Raw genomic sequence first — 18838 nt, 5'->3', positions numbered from 1 at the left:
ACCTTTCAACAGCTGATTCCCCTTTCCAGGTGCATTCCCAGGTAGCTGGAGAGAAACTTGAACAAAAAAATGTTCCCAAACTAAGAGTCATGAAAGTCTAACCTGTGGTCAGCACTGACATGCTCCATGTGGTTCATTGCCCAAAGGGTGGTGGCTACAGTGGAAAAAAAGCTCCAGGGTAGAAATAGAACAACTGACAAATTATTATAATGGGGGGCACGGAAAGGTTGGTGAGATCAAAGGTACCCTTAAATCAGCCATGGTGCTGGGGAGGGCTGCTGTGCTGGGCTGCATCACACTGCTCCTGCAGTCTTTATTCTGGGAGATGAAAGGCATCCCACCCCACTCTAAATACAGCTATTTTAGTTAGGGTTTGCCACAGGGGAAGGCCTTAGCCAAATTTTTATCATTAGGCTCCATTAGAAGAAAAGCTCCTGCCATGCTAATCCAAATGTCTGAGAGGCACATTTTCTGGGGAGTGGGAGCAATCCCTGTATTGTCCTGTCACAGAGAAGGGACCATGTGGGTTTGTGATTAATCCTATCCTTGTTGCAAAGCAAAATGGTAATTTTAATAGTGGTTAAGAAGCGTGGTTGATTTGTAATGGGACAGCATCCAGCCCATGCAATCCCACCTCCCACACAAACCTTCCTCCACACTCAAACCCAGGGACTGCCAGACTCCTGTAAGCTGCAGGAGTGTGGCTTTTGTGGTTTTATCTCAGCTCACTGCAATGCACGTGGATTCCCATCAACATTTAGTCTTTAAAAAAATTGGTAAAATCCATCATAAATATTAAACACCAGAGTGTACTGGCAAGTTTCCCTGAAAGCAAACTTCAAAAAATAATCTCAATAAAAAGATGTCAAAGCCCTTGGGAGAACTGACACTGGCATGTCATCAGATGTTGTCTTATAAGGCTAAATTAAGCATCTGACCAGAGTTTAATTTCTGTAAAAACTCATGCTAATTTAAATTGCTTTAGATTTAATTAAAAATGCCTTTCTATAGAGATAATAATGTAACTCTGTTAATTAGTATCAAGTGGCATCTAGAGGGCATATTTAAAAACTAATCTGGAGAATAAATAGAGCTAATTAACAGTCAGAATAATGCTTTATGATTGTCTTTTATTTATAAATGCTATAACGTTCAATAAGCCATTTAATGAAATTGTAATTAATATATATCAAAGTTATTTTTTTAATACTCTTTTAACTAAAGAGGGTTTCTTACACCCCATTTTTCAGACGGTCTGGACACGTTCCGTTTCTGGAAGGAGGAGGGGGAAGGGGCTCTGCTGGACGAGGCAGCAAATACAAATTCAATTAGGGGAAACTCATTTATCTGCCCTGCACAGGTCTGTGTTTATGACCCCACAGGGCTGTCCAGCCAGGTGTGAGCTTGTGAGTCCATGGGGTTTGCCCAAAGCTCTGCTGACCAGAGCAAGGGCTGGCAGGGAAGGGTTGCACATCACCCCACACATCCCCACGAGCAGCACCGCAGGCAGAGGAGTGGCAGATTTTGCCTTCAGAAATCCAAGCCTGGCAAAAGCAGAGCTGCAGCTCTGAGGAACGAGAGCAGCTCTGAGGATTGCTGCAGGACCTTCTGAACAACCACAAGGTGCCCAGATTCCATGGAGTGAAGCTGGTGGAGGGAAGGGGTGCTGAGAGTGAGAATGTGCTTCCATCCCATCCCAGCAAGGAGCACACGAGCACTGGCAGATGGGCTTGGAAGGAAAAGGGCAGAGTGGAGTTGTTGTAAGGTTCAGTTTTTAGAGAACTTCTTGCAGGCAAACATGAGCTCCCTTAGAGTCATCTGGACCCAGGCAGTGCTGAGCTCCCAACTTTGAGCATGGCAGAGGGAACTCTTTGCACCTGGAAAAGGTTGTGTCCGTGTTGCCAGAACTCTCCATGGCCAGAGGGCTCAGAGGGCTGCCCTTCCCCTCAGACAGGAGTTCTGTCATCCTCCAGTCTCGCCTCTGATGAGAGGTTTGACTGGATTTGCTGTATCATATAAAATCATTGAAGTACTCTAAATTATGTCATACATGAAAAGCAGAGGTGGCCAGCTCGGTCTTTCTGGGTCCTTTAATGCTCCTAAGTCAGAAATAACTCCCCAAAATACAAATCAAATAAAAAGCACTTTCATATGGTAATCTGCACTCTCCATGCTGCGCAATTTTTTGAAGCACCAAATGCATCATATGTCCTACTTGCATTTGTTTTTAATCTATAATTCTGTGTATTCTTCCTTTTTTTTATCCCTTGCTAATGTTGAAAAATCCTCTAGGTACCCAGAGCAGAGTTCATTTCGAAACAGGAGAGCAGCTCTTTTCTCAGGACAAGGATTCACCATTGGTTTGTAGCACAAACTTCCAGAAAAAAGCTTTGAAGTCCGTACAAAGAAAAGAGTTATTGTCACTGGCAAGATTCAAAGCTGGCCACAAGAACTGCTGCTCTGACCTCTGTGGGATGACTTTCACGCCAGGTTGTTGTCATAAACTTGCCTCTACAACAAGTACGTGTTCAGCAGTAACAAGAACAAGTTGGAATTATTTAGATGGCATAGATGGGTGCCAGCAGACACATTCCAGCAGCACCTGAGAGCCCAAACACCAGAAAAATGATCAAAGGAATTTGTCTGTGTACTACGACTCGGACTGGCCTTCAGAGCAGACAAAAACACTCCAAGAAACACGAACATATGGTGTAACACTTCCCAGCATGGCAAATAGCCACGGCAAACACTTTTGGAGATAAAATTAGATTGGGGAAGCAAAGCTGGAGAAAAAACAAAGCCAAGTATGAACTCAGAAAGCATTTCAGCTCAAGGTCATCAGAATACTTGCTATGTAACATCACCAGTGGTATCATTCTACTTTTTCTTTTCTGATAGATCTGCAAAAGTCAAACCAATCTCGAGAAACAGTTGCAGGTACAAAATGAAAGTGCACTACAGTGATCAGCAGGATTTTTGATGCTGTTTATTCTGGAGACTAAAACAAGGCAGAAACTCAAAATAACTATCAAAAATAATTCCTGGTTTCTTGAAAGTATAGAGGAACTTAAAAGCAATTTTTTGTAAGTATGTAATCTGAAAAGGAGTACTTGCAGCTTGTAAGGAAAAGGTTCTGTATATTTTTTTTAAACCAGTGATGTAAATCTCCCTTATTTTAAGGTCTCCAAGAAAACACTTAAAAGCTGTTGCTCCCTGACTTCATCTACCCTGCACAAATTAGCTCTGAAGGTTGCAGTTTGAAGGGAGATTTGTTGGAGAACATGGATTGTTACAAATGTCCCCAGCTCTGTAACACCACAAGGATTTTGAATGGGCCTCTTCAAAGTTTTAAGCTAACAGAGATACTCTTAATTTTGTGAACTTCAACATTTATCCTGTAAAGCCCACCTAACTTTTTATAGCTGGTGACTGAACTAGTCCAGTGTGTAACAACAGTGACCTGCAGAGAGCTACACTCCACCTGTCCACAAACAGGAACCATCTAGAACAGCAGGACATCAGGCAACTAAAAATGTTAATGGTTGGATACCAAGTCCCATTTATATTATACATAATATACTATTAAATATCTAGAAATAATAACAATAATGATGATGATGATAATAATAATAAATACTATCTATATCTATCTATCATTCCAAGCTCCTTATTGATCTGTTTTTACAACAGAAGTAAGGAACAGTTTGGAATGAAAAGATGCATCCAAAAGAAGCCACTGTAAAACAGGTACTGGTGCCTCCACAGAGACCAGCAGCACTGTTGTGTGACTAACTGTGACCAACACTGAGCTACCCACTCTGGTCCGATGTGAAAACATTCCTGACCAAATCCCAGACTAACCAAAGAGCGTGGATTGAACTGGGGAGCACAAAAGTTCAGGTTCCAGACAGTTAATTTCATGTAACTATCAAATAAGTTTGGAAATTTACAATTGCCACAACTGTTTTGTTTCTCCAAGTACTTTAAAAAAAAAAAATCTGAAGAAACAAGGAAGAACCCCCCACATCCCAAACCCAGAGTGTATCCTCAGTTTTCATTAAGAAATAGCAATGTAAAGCCTGGCAGGCAGCCCAGCTGGGAAGGCAGATCCTCCTGGTGCTATTTTCAGAGGGAAGGAGGAGCTGGTGACAGTGCTGGGACCAAACACATGAACCCTGAGGTGTGCCTTTGCACAGTGACTGTAGACATGGGCACATCCTTGGGGCAATCCCTCACTGTCCTCCATCCCAGATCCAAGAGATAAAAGTTTTTTCAGTTTCAGAACTGGTTTTAAAGCTACTTCACTCAGCCAGACAAACCACTTCCAGGGGAGTTTTCTTCTGGAGGGGAAATAACAAACTGTGCAAGTTAAGAAAGTCCTCACATAGAAACTCCTGCCCATTATCTGCTTGGAGAAGAATCAAAGCCATAAGGACAGCACAAGATTTTATCTCCAAAAGAAACTTTCAGCAAGTAGGAAGGAAAGTCAGGCAAAACTATACTCAAATTTGAAGAGGTGCACATTAAAACTGTGACTTAATGAACAATGTCTTACCTAGAACTCTCAATCTCTCTGCTCCAACCACCACTTCGTTGTCATCTGCAGAAAACAGCAATTTTCCAGAGAGGGTTTTCACCTCAAATTTTTGGCTGTGTGCTTCCACTGCTTGGGGGCCTAGGGGGAAGAAGCTTTACTTTAGGGAAAAGTATAAGAAAATCACACTGTAGCTTCATACATTCAATAAACCCATTTGCTGAGTAATAATAGCTCTACAAATTGCATTCAGAGACACCAAACAGGGAGGCTTTTTAGATCTTATTAGAAAAGGGCAGTTTTCTACCCAAGTAACAACTGCTCAACTATTTCTGCTTATGTTTTTGTTAATGCTTATGTGTGCCACAAAATCACCATTGAACTTGAGACAGCTGGGATATTTTTACAGAAAGACAGACCCATATGTGAAACAGCAATGAACATATCCAGCCATGCTTTGAGAGCATTGGTTCAGGTGTAAGAGGCAACAAGAGCTCCTGGGCCCATTTTGCTTGGACTCATGCTGCAGTGTCAAAGATTCCCGGTTTTCCACCTTTTAAATATATCTGGATTAAAATTCTACCAGTGTCATGCACAGCCCAATTAGGAAAAAAAAAAAAAAAAACCCAAACAAAAAAACCCCAAACACCAGCACTGGAGCAAATGTTTTGTTTTAGACCCCCTTCAATCATGCGCAGGCCAAGAAAAATGGCATCCTCTCACACTGCAGAAAGTTTTTAGACAAGTGAAACTTTCCTTCAAAGATCTTATTTCAATTCTGCTGCTTTTCCTGCAGGCTGCTGTGCCCTGCAGTGCTGGAAAGCCTCTGGCAATGTGTTTTGTTGTGGGGTCTCATAAACATCAGCTGCCTGAATAGCGATTCTGTGCAGGTTTGTGGCTCAAAGGCTGCAAAGTTACAAAGAGGCTGCCCTGGGTTACTGACCTAGGCCAGACTTTGGACAAATCACCACTGAACAGCCCTGCCAGCTGCATCTAATAAGCCACAGCCCCCCGGGAATATTATCCTGCACAAGGCAGGTGACTGCACTTTGCATTAATTCTGGGCATCTTCATGACCGGTCTCATTTCTCAAAAGACAGGAGAAATAACACCTGAAAGCCAGTATTTTCTTAAAAACTCCATCCCTACCCAGCATTTCCCTGCACAGGTCACCTGTACTGGCACCTGGACACACGGAATCATGCATGTGGTTTGCACTACAGACAAGTGAGGCCATGCTGAGATCCTTGGAAATACTTAAAAGCTTGTACAGCCACATTGAGAAAATCCAGTACTTTAAATTTGATTCGTGTCTTGCTTATTAACCAGCTCCCCTCCCTGTTCATCTTTGCAGCATGGGACCACATCTTTGCTCCACTGTGACACCAAAGCTGGTGCTGAATGCATAAAATGCTCAATAACCAGAGCATCACACTGGGATATATCACTGAGTGTGTCCTCCCAACCTCTCGAGACACAGAGGTGCTTAAGTGAACCAAACACCCTCTTGAAAATATACGGAGAACCAACAAACTGAAGACCTTCATTCTGAATGTGACAATCAGGAAGCCTGGGGTTAAATTTATTTCCTTCCTCCAGGCAAGTTTCACACATGCTGCCTAAGTAATTGCTCAGTGAAGCTGCATATTTAATTATTTAATACTGTGACTAAAGGCCAAGATGTTATATAAGCAAAACAAGCAACCCAGTCTCAACTTAGAAACACGTTTATGGATTACTGGCTTTGCCACATACTTCTCACAGTCCATGCATAAATCTCAGTGAATATATCTCTATCCCACATCAAATATACATTATACACCTTATATACAGTGCCATATACCTTATATAATGCATTAGGCTCTTTCAACCCAAATTACTCATGCCTTCATTCAAAAGCTGCTGTGCCCTGGGGATTTGTGAAACACCCATTTCCCCATCCAACACACTCATGTTTGGGAGCAAAGGGAGCTCTTCATCAGCAGAAGGACTTTAAACAGCAAAGTGTTGCCACAGTTTGGCTCCAGATTTCAGGCAAGTTATAAATGTCTTAGAAAAAACCTGTGCTTGTTACAACAGAAATGTCAGCCTGGCATATGTTCTTCTTGACCCTGATGTGATACAGTAAACACTTCTAACTCTGGACTGGCTTTCAAATGAAAATGATGGTCTGCTTTGTTATCAGACAGCCCCAGCCAGTTGCTTCTCCAGCATGGCTTTCATGTCTCTGGCTTTGTTTCTACAAAGTGGAGTGAAGTTTTCATTTGTACTCCATGAGACACAATGGGCTCCCCTCTGTGCGCTGTCTGAAGCCAGCTCAGCATCCCAAAACACCCACTTCCACCCCTGCTTAGTCCCTCCAAACAGCCTTTCCCCCTCCTTACCTGTTACAAGGCGAGTGAGGACTTTCGTCTTCTCGTTGAGGATGTTCACGGTCACGTTTCTGGCGGACTGGAAGTACAGTGGGTTGCCCTGGAACAAGACCACGAGACCAAGGGTGTGAGATGGGGATGGCTGCCTGGGATCTGCCTGGGTGAGACATCTGCAACTTTGTCCAGCACTGACCCCAAGGCTGGGGGCATGGCTGGGGTGCACCTACCCTGCAGTAACTCTTCCTGTCCAGGATTAACCCAGAGTGGACACCACAGCTCTGTCTGGCCCAGGCAGTGCCTTGCTGAGGGATGGTTGCCTCTATTGCTGGTATAAGCCACCCAACCTGGTATTTGAAAATGTGCAGGGGATATCAGACCTGACCTAAGCTTCCCAAAGGTTTTGGGAGGATAGTTGACAGCAGCAGCACGTTTCAGAGGCAAATCTGAAAAATTACAGCTTCTGACGACTCCAGTGAGTGACAGCATCTGCCCACCATGTGAGTGAGCCATGCCCAAGGGCTGGGGAGGAGAAAATCTGATTAACATGAGTGCCTTAGATCTCAAAGCACTTGTAAACCATCTGGCACGTTTCACCACTACACTGTGGGCTGGGATGCCAGCTTGTGACCCATCCCACCGGGTCTGCAGAACACAAGACACGAACTCTTCCCCACTCCCCACTTGACCATAAAGAGTTCTACCAATTTCTCATTTCTATGCTTTCAACACACCTCTGAGAGAAGAGCCAGAGCAGCTGGTAGCACACAGGAGCCACACAGCGACCTGGCAACATCCATCTCAGGTATTTCTCCTGCAGAGTGAAGCCAAAGAGAACCCACAGCTCCAACCATCTGGCTCCTCCTGTGTGCAAACACAGCCCAGGCACCGGGGAACTCATGTTTTCCACAGGCAGCCCCAGCCTGCACAGTTGGTTCCTCAGGGGCTATTAGCCACCCACAGCACTAGCACAGGGTGACCCCAAATCAAATCAGCCAAAAATCTAATGTGCAAGGTGGAAATTCACCGCCAGCACCTCTTTGTAATGCCTAAAGCAGGCAGCTGATCAAATTCATCAACTGACTGAGACACAGGATCGGCAGAGGAGATAAAAAAGCAAGAAAATCAGGAAGAAGTTGAAAATTTTTATGCCCAATGTCTTTTTCCAGCATTTCCAAAATCTTTCCATTGGGAATGAATAATCAGGACGGGGATAGAGGATCGGGTGGGTCAAACTTGTTCTCCTTGCCTCCTGAATTTGTAAGGAACACAATATTTTCATAGGTGCCATTTTTTCTGGATCATGGCAGAAGGACTAAGTTGTCTGCATATAAAATATAACAGTAACACAGAAATGATTCATGGGAGTCCTGTGGTGGACTGGAGCTTCAGGGAACAATCTAGTGATGGACAAACAATTCTCAGTGGTGTCTGCAGAAAATAAACCTCAAAAAACTAAAATAAACCCAGTCTCACACGTGATCAAATATTCACAATAACTACATTTGTTGCCTTCACTGTTTTTGCAGCATGTTCCCATGGGATCAGCCCTTCAGCAACAAAGGGCGAAATGAGGTTCATTTGATCAATTATAACTAGAACATTTTGGCTACATTCAGACTATTTACAACTAAATAAAAAAAAAATAAAATAAAAAGAATTCCACTTAATCATTTCCAGATCTTGGACAAGTTTCAGAAGCTCTTGGTGCCTCTGTCCCCTCATACACTAAATGAGGACAAATCATCCTTCTATGCTTCTGCAATGTGTCTGACAGCTTAAGTAATATTGTATATGAAACTGAATTACGATTAATAATTTAGAAGTAAGGATCAGTGGTAATGACTTGTAATGATTCTCCTTGTCTCTAGTTTTTATTTGTGATCCTCTAGAACTTCTAGAAATTAATGCTATTACTATTTTATAGTTAACAGCTCAGAAAAGATGGCTTCACTTGAAGCTCAGGCACCTGATTTGAACACACCCAGCAACAGCAGTTTACTGCTGCATATCCACTGCACACTTAGAGATGAAGGATGGTTTTAAAGGTAGATGGTTACAATCTGCATAATGCATAGTCATGGCTGAGACTGTAACTACTATAAACACGCCACAGGAAGCACAGAAAAGTCACTTTTTTTCGACTTGTACTATTTGAATTTTGCTTATGGAGTTTTCAAGCAGCTGGAGTGTTTTGAAAAGGCCTAATTCAGGCAGGAAAAATAGTTCAATCCCTGTGACTTTGAAAAATCTGTTACTGCTCTTTGTGATATGAGAAGGCGCTACAGAACTACTACAAGATAAACCAGTATAAAAAGTCACAGAAAGAGTTGCTCTGAAGAAGACCTGCAAGACAAGCTAAGAGCTGGTACCCACCAACAAAAGACTTAAAATACATAATCAGACCTGGAAATGCTTACCCTGGCACAGTCATCTCATTCACTGATTCAGAACTCAGATTCATGCAGCCTTCAAAAAACTAAATTTCCCTAATGCAGGATGTTTTTATTGGTCTGCAGGGAAAGAACATTGGAAGCACTTAATGCAATGCCTGCTCTCATTTCCATAATTCTTTTTCCATTAAGGAATGAAAAAGAACTGAAAAAATTACTCCCTTTTGCTGAAAATTCTTCAGATTTTCTATCCACCATCTTCTGTTTACAAAGGAAATAACACTGACATCTTTTAAACACTGAACATTAAAAAAAATATTTCCTCTCTTGCAAGCTTGGTGATGATGTCAGCTTCTTTCAATCACACAGAACAAAATAATGAAAACATTAAAAGCCAGTTAGGATTTACAACTGAAAAGACAAAACGTTCCCCTTCTCTTCCACTTTCATGTTACCATGACACAAAATGAAGTATTCTGATGCATATGAGCAGGTGGAAATCCAGATCAATATGGCATCAGCACCACAATAAAATAGTTATGTAGTGAAGCAATATTTTCATAAACTGCCATAGCACTTGACAGAGCTGGAGTTAGAATATCAGCATGCAATAAACAAGCACATCTTTTAAAGACTCTTTGGGCTGGTCATGCACTTTCAGCTCACCGTGAACCTACTATTCATCTCTGCAGGAAATCCTGGAGAGTAAATACATCATTCTGCCTCTTACTCCAGCTCCCCATTAGCAGACCCAGTGCCTTAAAAATAATGCAAATGTTTGCAGACACACAACAGCATTTGCCACAGCTACTCAATATATTAAAACACTGGACACATGTTGCAGAAGTAAGAATATGGAAAGTGCAAAAATACATCAAAACTGTGTAGCTTGGTTCTTCATCAAGCAGTGAGATGTCCAGTAGAATAGAGAAGACTTCACAAAAGGTATCAACTTACTGTTTGCTAGATTAAACACATGGCAAAACAAGCCAGAACAGCTCACTGTCTTTCTTTGGCTCGCTTTGGAAGAGATGCTAAAAACTCCCAGAGTAGAGACTGAAATAGAAAAAGCCCTTTGACTGACAACCTTACTTTGCAGCTGAAGCAATCCCAACCAGTGCTGTCTTCAGGGAAATTCAGTACTTTAACAGATGTCCTTAGACTGTTTCAGGGAATTATTAAAAATATTTGGAAATCCTTTTAAATTTTTACAGGAAATTTAAAAATAATGCTTCACAGTCGGCGTATTTGTAGTTCAGATGGTCAGAAGGAATAGCTTTGATTTGATCCAATGGATTCAAAGACTTTGCACAGTAAGTGCAAGGGAAGCTTGTGGAAATAATGGAAATGGTGAATTTCCTGCAGGCTTGACAAAGTAATGGTAAAAATAAAATCTTAAAGCATAATCTAGCTTGGCAAGGAGCAGTCTATGGAGAAGTCACTCAGAACACCATTTTCCTGCTCAACTCCACCTCTCACTGACATTACAGGAAGCAAACACTGCTCTGTGCACAGCTGGACTGTCAGAAGGCAAAAGTTTCTTTTCTGTAAAGCAAGCAGCCAGCAAAAGCTCTCCTGGTTCTGCCCTACAGCCACAAGCAGCTCCCACCTGCCTGCACCCCTGAGTGCCATTCTAAGTTGCTCCTGACAGAGGGGAAGTTTTGTGTGGGTAATAAACGTATTCCTTTCTTCAAGTCCAACCAGTGCTACTACACCAGAAGCTAAATGTGGTAACAGCAGTAACAGCAGTGACACTTTCCTGCACTGCATTTTCCACTGGTAGGGACAACTCGAAGCTGCACTTCAGTTTTTTCTGGCTTGGAGTAGCAAGAATTCATCCCCCAATAACTGAGAGATAAAGCAATAATTTTAGGGCACCTGAAATGTCCTTCATTAAGAATGGTAAACCTCTAATGAAAAGCCACAAAGGCATCACACCTCTGTAGTTTTGATTCGTGTAGCTAAGCCCAGAGCACTGTCGAGGACGCCACACTGCATGCAGCTCATTAGTGCAGGTGTCAGGCATGTCCCCTGCCCCACCAGGAAAGCTGACCTTGTGACCTTTACTCTGTTATTTTTGGTCAGTTGACACAGACATGCTTAAATTAGTCTTCCTGACCCAGTTTTGCGCATTCCCATACGACTTGCTCCTCTTTCAAAAGGAAGCACCAGGAATACCTCACTGTGTGACGCTCAACACGGAGTTTCCAAACCACAAAGGTCTCCAGAACATGCTGTGAGCACAGCCAAAAAAAGCAGGACCTGTCCCAAAGCCAGCATTTCCTCCCCCTACTCCTGCACTGGAGAATGTCTGATGCTGGAAAAGTTCAGAGTTGCCCTCATAAAACAGTGAGATGGGAGGAAATTGAGTAAAAACCCCTTCAGAACTGATAAGAGATTCTGCAGGAATCAGGCAACTGGCACTGCCATGAGTGTCAGCAAACCTCACAGAGCATTGTACAGGCACCATGCACCTCCTGAAGAGCAGACAGGAAGCACTGGACAGCATCTACCTTTGGCTGTGAAGGCAAACTTGGGAGTATCTAACGAACCCCATCCCCAAGGTCCTGCTTGGAACAGCAGCCTGATCATCATTTACATCAGCACAAAATCTAGACCTCGTGCTCAACTTGCAAGCCAACGATTACGGTTTCTATTTCAAAAGCTCTTCCTCCTTTTTCTGGTCTAGATCCCCACTGCAAGAACAGGATTTTTCCCAGAGGCCTCCTGGCACAAAAATTTAAGGCATGCAGCTAAATCTGTAAGTGATAGATTGAAAATAGCCCTTAATATGATTTAAACATACTTTTTGTTGTTTAATCGCTGAGTCTCTTTTGATCTTGATTTTGTCCTTCAAACAGCTGAACATAATGTTCACGTTACTAAATCCCTTTCTTAGTAAACCTTCTGATTTGACAGTGTAAGCTGTTCACAGCAGAATGAAAGCAAACCATGAATGGAATTGGTAACAAACATTAAAACAAACGCTATAAAACGCCCCAATATGTGCTAGATGTGTGTCTGAAGATGGTTGCTTTTAGGAAGGAGGCAGCAGGTCCAGTGGAGATGTAACAAAACGTAGTTTGCATCCTCTTCTTCCAGGAAACAAACTTTATCACAAGTGGAGTGTGCCCAGGTCACATAACCTGGGTCAGTGACAGAGCTGACACAGCCCTGACCTGTAATGGGCACTCAAAAAACATAAATGTAGCATCATGAGCTTAGTGTGCTGTGCTACAGTTTCTGACACTTTACCAAGCATTCAAATGCTTTAACAAAAAAAACCAAACCAAACCAAACCAAACCAAAAAAAAAATCAAAAAAATTCTGTTTTCTATGCAAACAAGGCTCAGTCACCTTCACCAGAATACGTTCTACAGTACCATGAAGCTCAGAAAATACTGTGGACCCACCCAAGGTTGATATATTTTAATGGCACAGACAGAGCAGGTTGGAGTTTTATGTCCAATGCCACAAACCCCTCTCTTTTATGGTACTTCTTGAAGTTCATTTTAATAACAATCGAAACAAAAGATAAAATTCCTTCTGCTTCATTAAAGCAATTATATCTTTGACTCTTCTTTTTAAAGTGCAAAGAAGTCAGGTCTGTGATGTGAGATCTAATGACTGGGTTCTGCTTCTGGAAGGCTACCCAAGGGGGTTTGTATCCTTCAAAGTGATTTATTTCTGGCAATCTAGGGGTTTCTCTCTTTAGAAGAATACCTGTAATAATCTCATGAACAGAGTGTTTTGAGAGATTGGCTGCTTCTTCAAGATGCCTAATCAGCTACTTTGCAGCTGAGACTCTTCTGAAAATTAAATTACACCATGTCTGCTGACATTAAAAAGCAACACCGAAAAATTTCCAAGGCATTACATCTGCCTTGACTTCTTTGCTGTTCTCTTTTCTTTTTTACTTCATTGACTTGTAATATAAGGAAAACCACAGGTGACATGATGAAACCAAGAGACATACACATGAAAATAAAATGCAACTGTGCATGTTGGAGTTCTATTCACTATCCACAGGGGTGGGAAATCTGGGTTTGTAGCATCTGATCTGCTTTACAAATATCAGGTGTTTGTAACATCTGAAGGCTGCTGCACATCCACAAAACTTTCTCTGTTGGTAGGACTGAACTGATCATTACTGGCTTTGGAAAAATATCTCTGGTGCATTGAAGTAAGCTCAGCTCCAGGAGTTCTCTAGTAAGGCACGCTCAGACAGCTGAAATGAAGAGAGCAGCACAACTTGTAAAATTACCAAATATCTCTGAAAATGCTTCAAGCTCTTCACTGCACTGAGAGCTCACCCAAAGGTGATACAGCAGAGTCAATCAAACGTGTGCTGATGATTAACTTGGCATCCCTGGGGAACAGCTCTCCCTTGTACAAACAAAGCTGGACTCAGGCCACGCCAAAGCTCTAAAACAGGACAACAGCAGTCCTGGGTTCTCAGCGCATTGCTCAGCCCCTTCCAGTATGAAATCAACCAAGTATTCTCTAAACATTTCAATTTACTTGAATTCCTTTGCAGAAAAGCCAAGCTGCAGCTGCTGCTCGGCAGCAGCTCGCTCCAATCTGATCCTTGTCTACAGGAGGTGTTGGAGCAGCAGGACTGTGGATTTGTGCTAAGTTATATCCTATTTTCTGCCTTGGGCTGTCCTAGTTATGATCTGAGTCCAGTGGTGACAGATCTCCTGCTGAAGTAAACACACTGTAGGTAGCCACAGGAGAGAAAAGAAGAGAGCTCTGTTGAGGCTTAAAAATATCCTAAATCATCCAACTACACAGCTACTCCACTGCTTGTAACTTTTACTCCAGTCAAGCGTGCAGACCTCTGTTCATGTGTTTTCATTTTTATGGCCTTCCTGGTGTCCCAACTGCCTGCCTTAAACATCTTTTAAAACCACCAGTAAACCACGCTTCACTATCTATAAAAGACATTAGAAGACAACAGCAAAATTATACAGAACTACTAATTTCTGAGTTACTTTCCCTTACCACCAGCATTGGACCATACTACAACCAGAAACAATTAAGATCAGTGAGGGAGGTGAACACGTTTAAGAGCACATTCTGTTAATTCTAAGAAAAGCACAGCAATATTTTCCAGAAGTCAGATTCAGCAGAGACACTTGGGCTCTGCAATGCTCACACATCCTTTTAGGCATTCTGTTACTGCACTGTGTAATGCTAAGTTATATATCCAGATATTTTTCTCCAGGAAGGCTAATAACGTGGATACCTCTGAACACTGCTTTGAAATTACATCTTTCCTTTGCTGCATGTCATGGATCGCTTACTTCTGGTATTAGATTATAAACGGCCATGCCAACTTACGTGTGCGTGTACAGCACGAAACACAGGCAAGCTCCTAGCAGAGGCCCCTCGTGTGACTGAAATTCAGCTGCTGCTAATAAGAAGGGAAAACATTTCCATCTGTCTGGATTGGGGAAAAAGAATTTGTGAGCCTCTGATTCATCTGCATCCATATGCTGGTATGTAGACAATGCTTATGGACACACAGACATATGTGAGGTAGCCAGCAACAGGAATCAAATCAATCACAGATCACAGCATGTGATTTGCCTAATTATGAGTAACACCTCACATTTTTTATCTGTGCAAAAAGCACTCTGTGAGCGAGCAGATGGCGCTGCTAGGGGATGGCACCAGCCTCGACAGTTGCAGATGCAGAGCATTTACACAGCGCGCTGAAAAAATGACACAACACAAGCTGCTTCCTGGGAAAAAGACTCAAATTGAACAAGTGTCACCAAACAAAATACACCTATTTATTGATGTTCTGAACTTATCTGATCCAGCCTCTCTCTTCCAATATACGTGCAGGCCAGGGAGTGATGCTATCTAGACAGCTTTGAAGTCTTTCCGAACTGCCACGTGAGCTGCCTAGCACAGAGTAGTGGAGGTGCAGACCAACCTGAGTCTAGTTACAACCTACAAACCATTTAAATCCACACAAGCAGAATCAATAGGAAGAAGCCCTGCAGAGAAAGCAATTACACTGCAAAAGCAACTATATTACAGCATGGTGAGGGCTGGGAGGCAGGATGCAGGCAGCCATCCTCACTTCTGTGATTACCCACTGGAGTTCTCTCCAATGCATCTGGCCTGTGAAATGACAAGGTGCAGCCTGGACATGTTCCTGCAATCAAAGTGTTTCAGTTTCTGGGCTCCTTTCACAATTATAAAGCTCTTCCTCATGAGCCCCATGCTTCAGGTTTGCTGTGCTCCATAGGTAAATGCAGGGTTGTGCATCAGGAAATATGTCTGAAGGGCACAGTGAACTCTCCTTTTCAACAGCTTCATGGGAGTAATAATCTCATTTCCTGGATCTGCAATTATTTATTCATTGGAGACTGTCCACTTGCCACTGCATAAGACAAAAAGAAAGATCATCTGACCATCCCTGATAATAGAAAATTCAGCTTTTCTATTCCAATTCTTTTATTTGTGGTTTTTCTGCATTTTTTTTTCCCGAGCTGCTGTAAATGCATGCTCTGGTGTGACAGGTTGGAAGCAGCTATATAATGATTGATGAAAACCGTATTTAGGCCTTGTTGTGGGAGTATTTATTGTAGAAATATGCTCAGTTAACCCTGTAGGGGAAGGACAGAAAAGGAAGGCTGGGCCTATGACTGTACCTCTGATACCAAAGTAATTTGATCTGCTTTAGTTACGATACAGGGTTATGGGGTCACAGAAACATTTGCACAAACTCTTTTTGAATTGCTCTTATACAACCACTTTGCTTTTTCTACTGAAATGATCAACACTTGGCTTTAAGAAGGATGCTTTATGCGTCTGCATGACCCGACAGAGTCTTCCTTACAAGAATAAGCAGAGGGGCCAAGCTCTGAGATGCAGAGCTGCAGCAATTCAAGTGTGAGTTAATGTCAGACAGGAACCATCTCAGAGAGGAAAAACTACAAACCTCCATTGCCTTGGAGAGGCTGAATGTCCAACAGCCAAGGTGAGAGGGCACTTGGACAGGTAAAAGGAGAGATGCAGTTAAGTGTGGGACGTGGAATTGGGCTGATCTGGAGGGAAGATCCTAAATCATGCTGAACACTGCCACACTGCACACATGTACCTACAGAGAGAGCATAGCAGCAAAGCTCTGCTCAGCAGCACAACTGCAGGAGGTGGATGTTTGTGTTGGGATTTGGCTGTATCTTGTGGCTGCCACTCAACAGACACTCCTGAGTATCTGCCCTGGGGGGAAGAGAGGAGAGAGCGCAGGGTATTGCTGTGGTACAGGTCCAATGAACAAAATTACATCCCTAACCAGCTCCACTGGGGAGCTTTTCCATGCCTGGAAGACGCCAGGAAAGTTGTTTGGGGAAATGGTGAGTAATGGCAAAAGCAGCCAAAGAGAATGGGATGTGTGAAGGTAAAACAGAGCCCAGGGAGGAATATAAAAGCCAAGGACCCCGATTACTCTTTGGGTGATCAGCAGGGTGGCTCAGCCTGTCTGTTGTCTCCCATTTTGAAAAGGCATTTTTCTGCTGGTATTTTTATTCCTGAAGTCCTTTCCAAACTCTGGAGGAACAGAACTGATCAGTGAAGACACCCAACCAGTGACTCCTACCAGCAAAGGGCACAGGAACGGTCCTGCCTGTGTGTTCCTGTGTTCCTGTTTCTTCTGCTTCACCTCTGCTACACCTCCCAGAGTGCTGCACGATAGATAATGCTGCAGAGAGAAACAAAAAACCTCCTGCTCTCCCAGCTGTGTACCAACATCAAGGCTCATCATTTATAAATAACAGTTGGGTTCTTCAGGAAACACAGAGCAAAGGACAGTTTGCAGGAGGAGCTGGGGTTTTCAAAAGGTAGCAGAATACAGAGAAAATATTTTGGCTTGAAGCAACAGCAGACATGCAATCAGAGGTGCTTCTGAAGGCAGCAGCTGTGACAACACGAATGCCATTGCCCTGTGTGGCCTTTACTTCACTGCAAGAGTGAGGGATGTTCTGCAAAAAACTGGAGGGTACAGGCTCTGAACACCCAACCACGGAAAGCAGCAGAGGAACCTTGTTCTGGCTCATCCCATCAACTCACTGCCTTCCAACCATGGACACCAAGATCCTAAATCAGCTGGAGCTTCAAGGTACTCTCGACCTTTTACAGCAATGAGTGTGCATTTGGATTATGGATTATTTGGCCATTCACTGGGTGGCTTCACCTGCATGTAGGACACAACAGTGAATCTGCCTGAAGGGAAATACCAGCTGCTGTAAGGTCAGCTGTGCCCACTCCTAACCTGCAAAATATACCTAGAAAAAGCAGGGTTTTAAGAAAAATAAAGGATTGTTCACACTCTTGCTGATCAACCTAATCAAAAGGAAGACAACAGCTTTTGGCTAAAAAACTGAAATCCTTTCTGGAGAGTGATGCTTGATCTGTCTGACAAGTGACCTCTCTTTTCCCCTCAATCAACCCACTGCCTTCAGTTTATTTGTTTCTCTGTTTTTAAATATGTCTTACAAAGCTTCTCATTGGAAAAAACCCATCTTACTCTTCATCTGTGCTGCCTTGGGCTGCAGTCCTGTCAGATCACATCCAAGAAGGCTCAGTTTGCACTAGCACTTCAAAAAGATTTCCCAGGCACTGAGATGAGCAACACGGATGATTCAGTGAACAGCAAAGCTTCTCCCCAAATCAGAAACCACCCATTCCTGGTGCCACAGCTTTTGCAGCTGCTGCTGGTTGCTCAGCAGAGAAGCAGAACTGAAATGTTCACCACTTTTATTCACTGGATGCCCCATCACAAATCAGCCCCTTGTCTAAATCACAAGACAGAACCACTGGAATCACATATTGTTTTGCTCATGGAGAAAAAGGAACTAGAAGCAGAGTATCAAGCTGCAGCTGGAAAGAAAGAGAAAAAATAAAAAGCTTAGATCATAAAAGCAATTTTAATTGCCTAGTTTTAGATTACTAATCAAGAATCCAACAAAGTAACCTGCACTGACTAAGACACAGTGGAAATCTTGGCATTTACTCAACATTTTCATGAACAGTGATTTACAAATCACTGCTACATTTGAAATAAACTTTAAATAAATCCTTTCCTTGCAGATCATAAAGAAGAGTTCTCCAAAGGAAGGTGTGCGTCTGTCCTTAGAAGGGATGTTTCTGGGGGAAGTTGGATGACAGCAGCACTGGATGGTTGATGCTCCCTGGGGAACCTCAGAGGTAAAAAGGCAAAAGCCAAGGAGGCTTTAGCTCGACTCATGCTCAGCCAAAAAAATTAAGGCTTGAAAGTGAGGAATCTCCAGCAGTTTTATGTAAGGATGGCAAACAAGGATTGTGCTTGATGGATGAACAAGGGAGAAATACTGTGAGCTGAAGCACTTTAGGTTTTCTTTTTGTTCCATAGGTTATTCTGCTTCAATGGGAAACGAGGAGCAGACTCCTGCTAGTACTTCATACAATCTGCCTCAGAAAATTTTAAGGCCACGCTGGAAGCAGGCCTAAAATTTCCACTGGACTCAGAATTACAGGACATCAGAAGG

The 18838-nt window shown here is 42.8% G+C and overlaps 1 protein-coding gene across 5 annotated transcripts in view; it reads right to left on the bottom strand.

Annotated features, from left to right (window-relative positions):
• Positions 1-18838, bottom strand: part of LOC121657814 (delta-sarcoglycan) — a 256422-nt gene that overhangs the window by 41016 nt on the left and 196568 nt on the right. For all 5 annotated transcript variants that reach the window (XM_042013936.1, XM_042013939.1, XM_042013938.1 and 2 more), the window contains 2 exons: positions 6919-7006; positions 4556-4675 (listed from right to left, as the gene is read on the bottom strand). In XM_042013936.1, coding sequence (XP_041869870.1) covers positions 4556-4675; positions 6919-7006 — 208 coding nt within the window. The remainder of the gene's footprint in view (positions 1-4555; positions 4676-6918; positions 7007-18838) is intronic.

The sequence above is a fragment of the Corvus kubaryi genome, unplaced genomic scaffold, assembly GCF_017639235.1.
Source record: "Corvus kubaryi isolate FWS band 111438036 unplaced genomic scaffold, C.kubaryi_AGA036_p1.0 split1-37374, whole genome shotgun sequence".
NCBI classification, from domain to species: Eukaryota; Metazoa; Chordata; class Aves; order Passeriformes; family Corvidae; genus Corvus; species Corvus kubaryi.
This window is presented reverse-complemented; position numbering and strand designations above follow the sequence as displayed.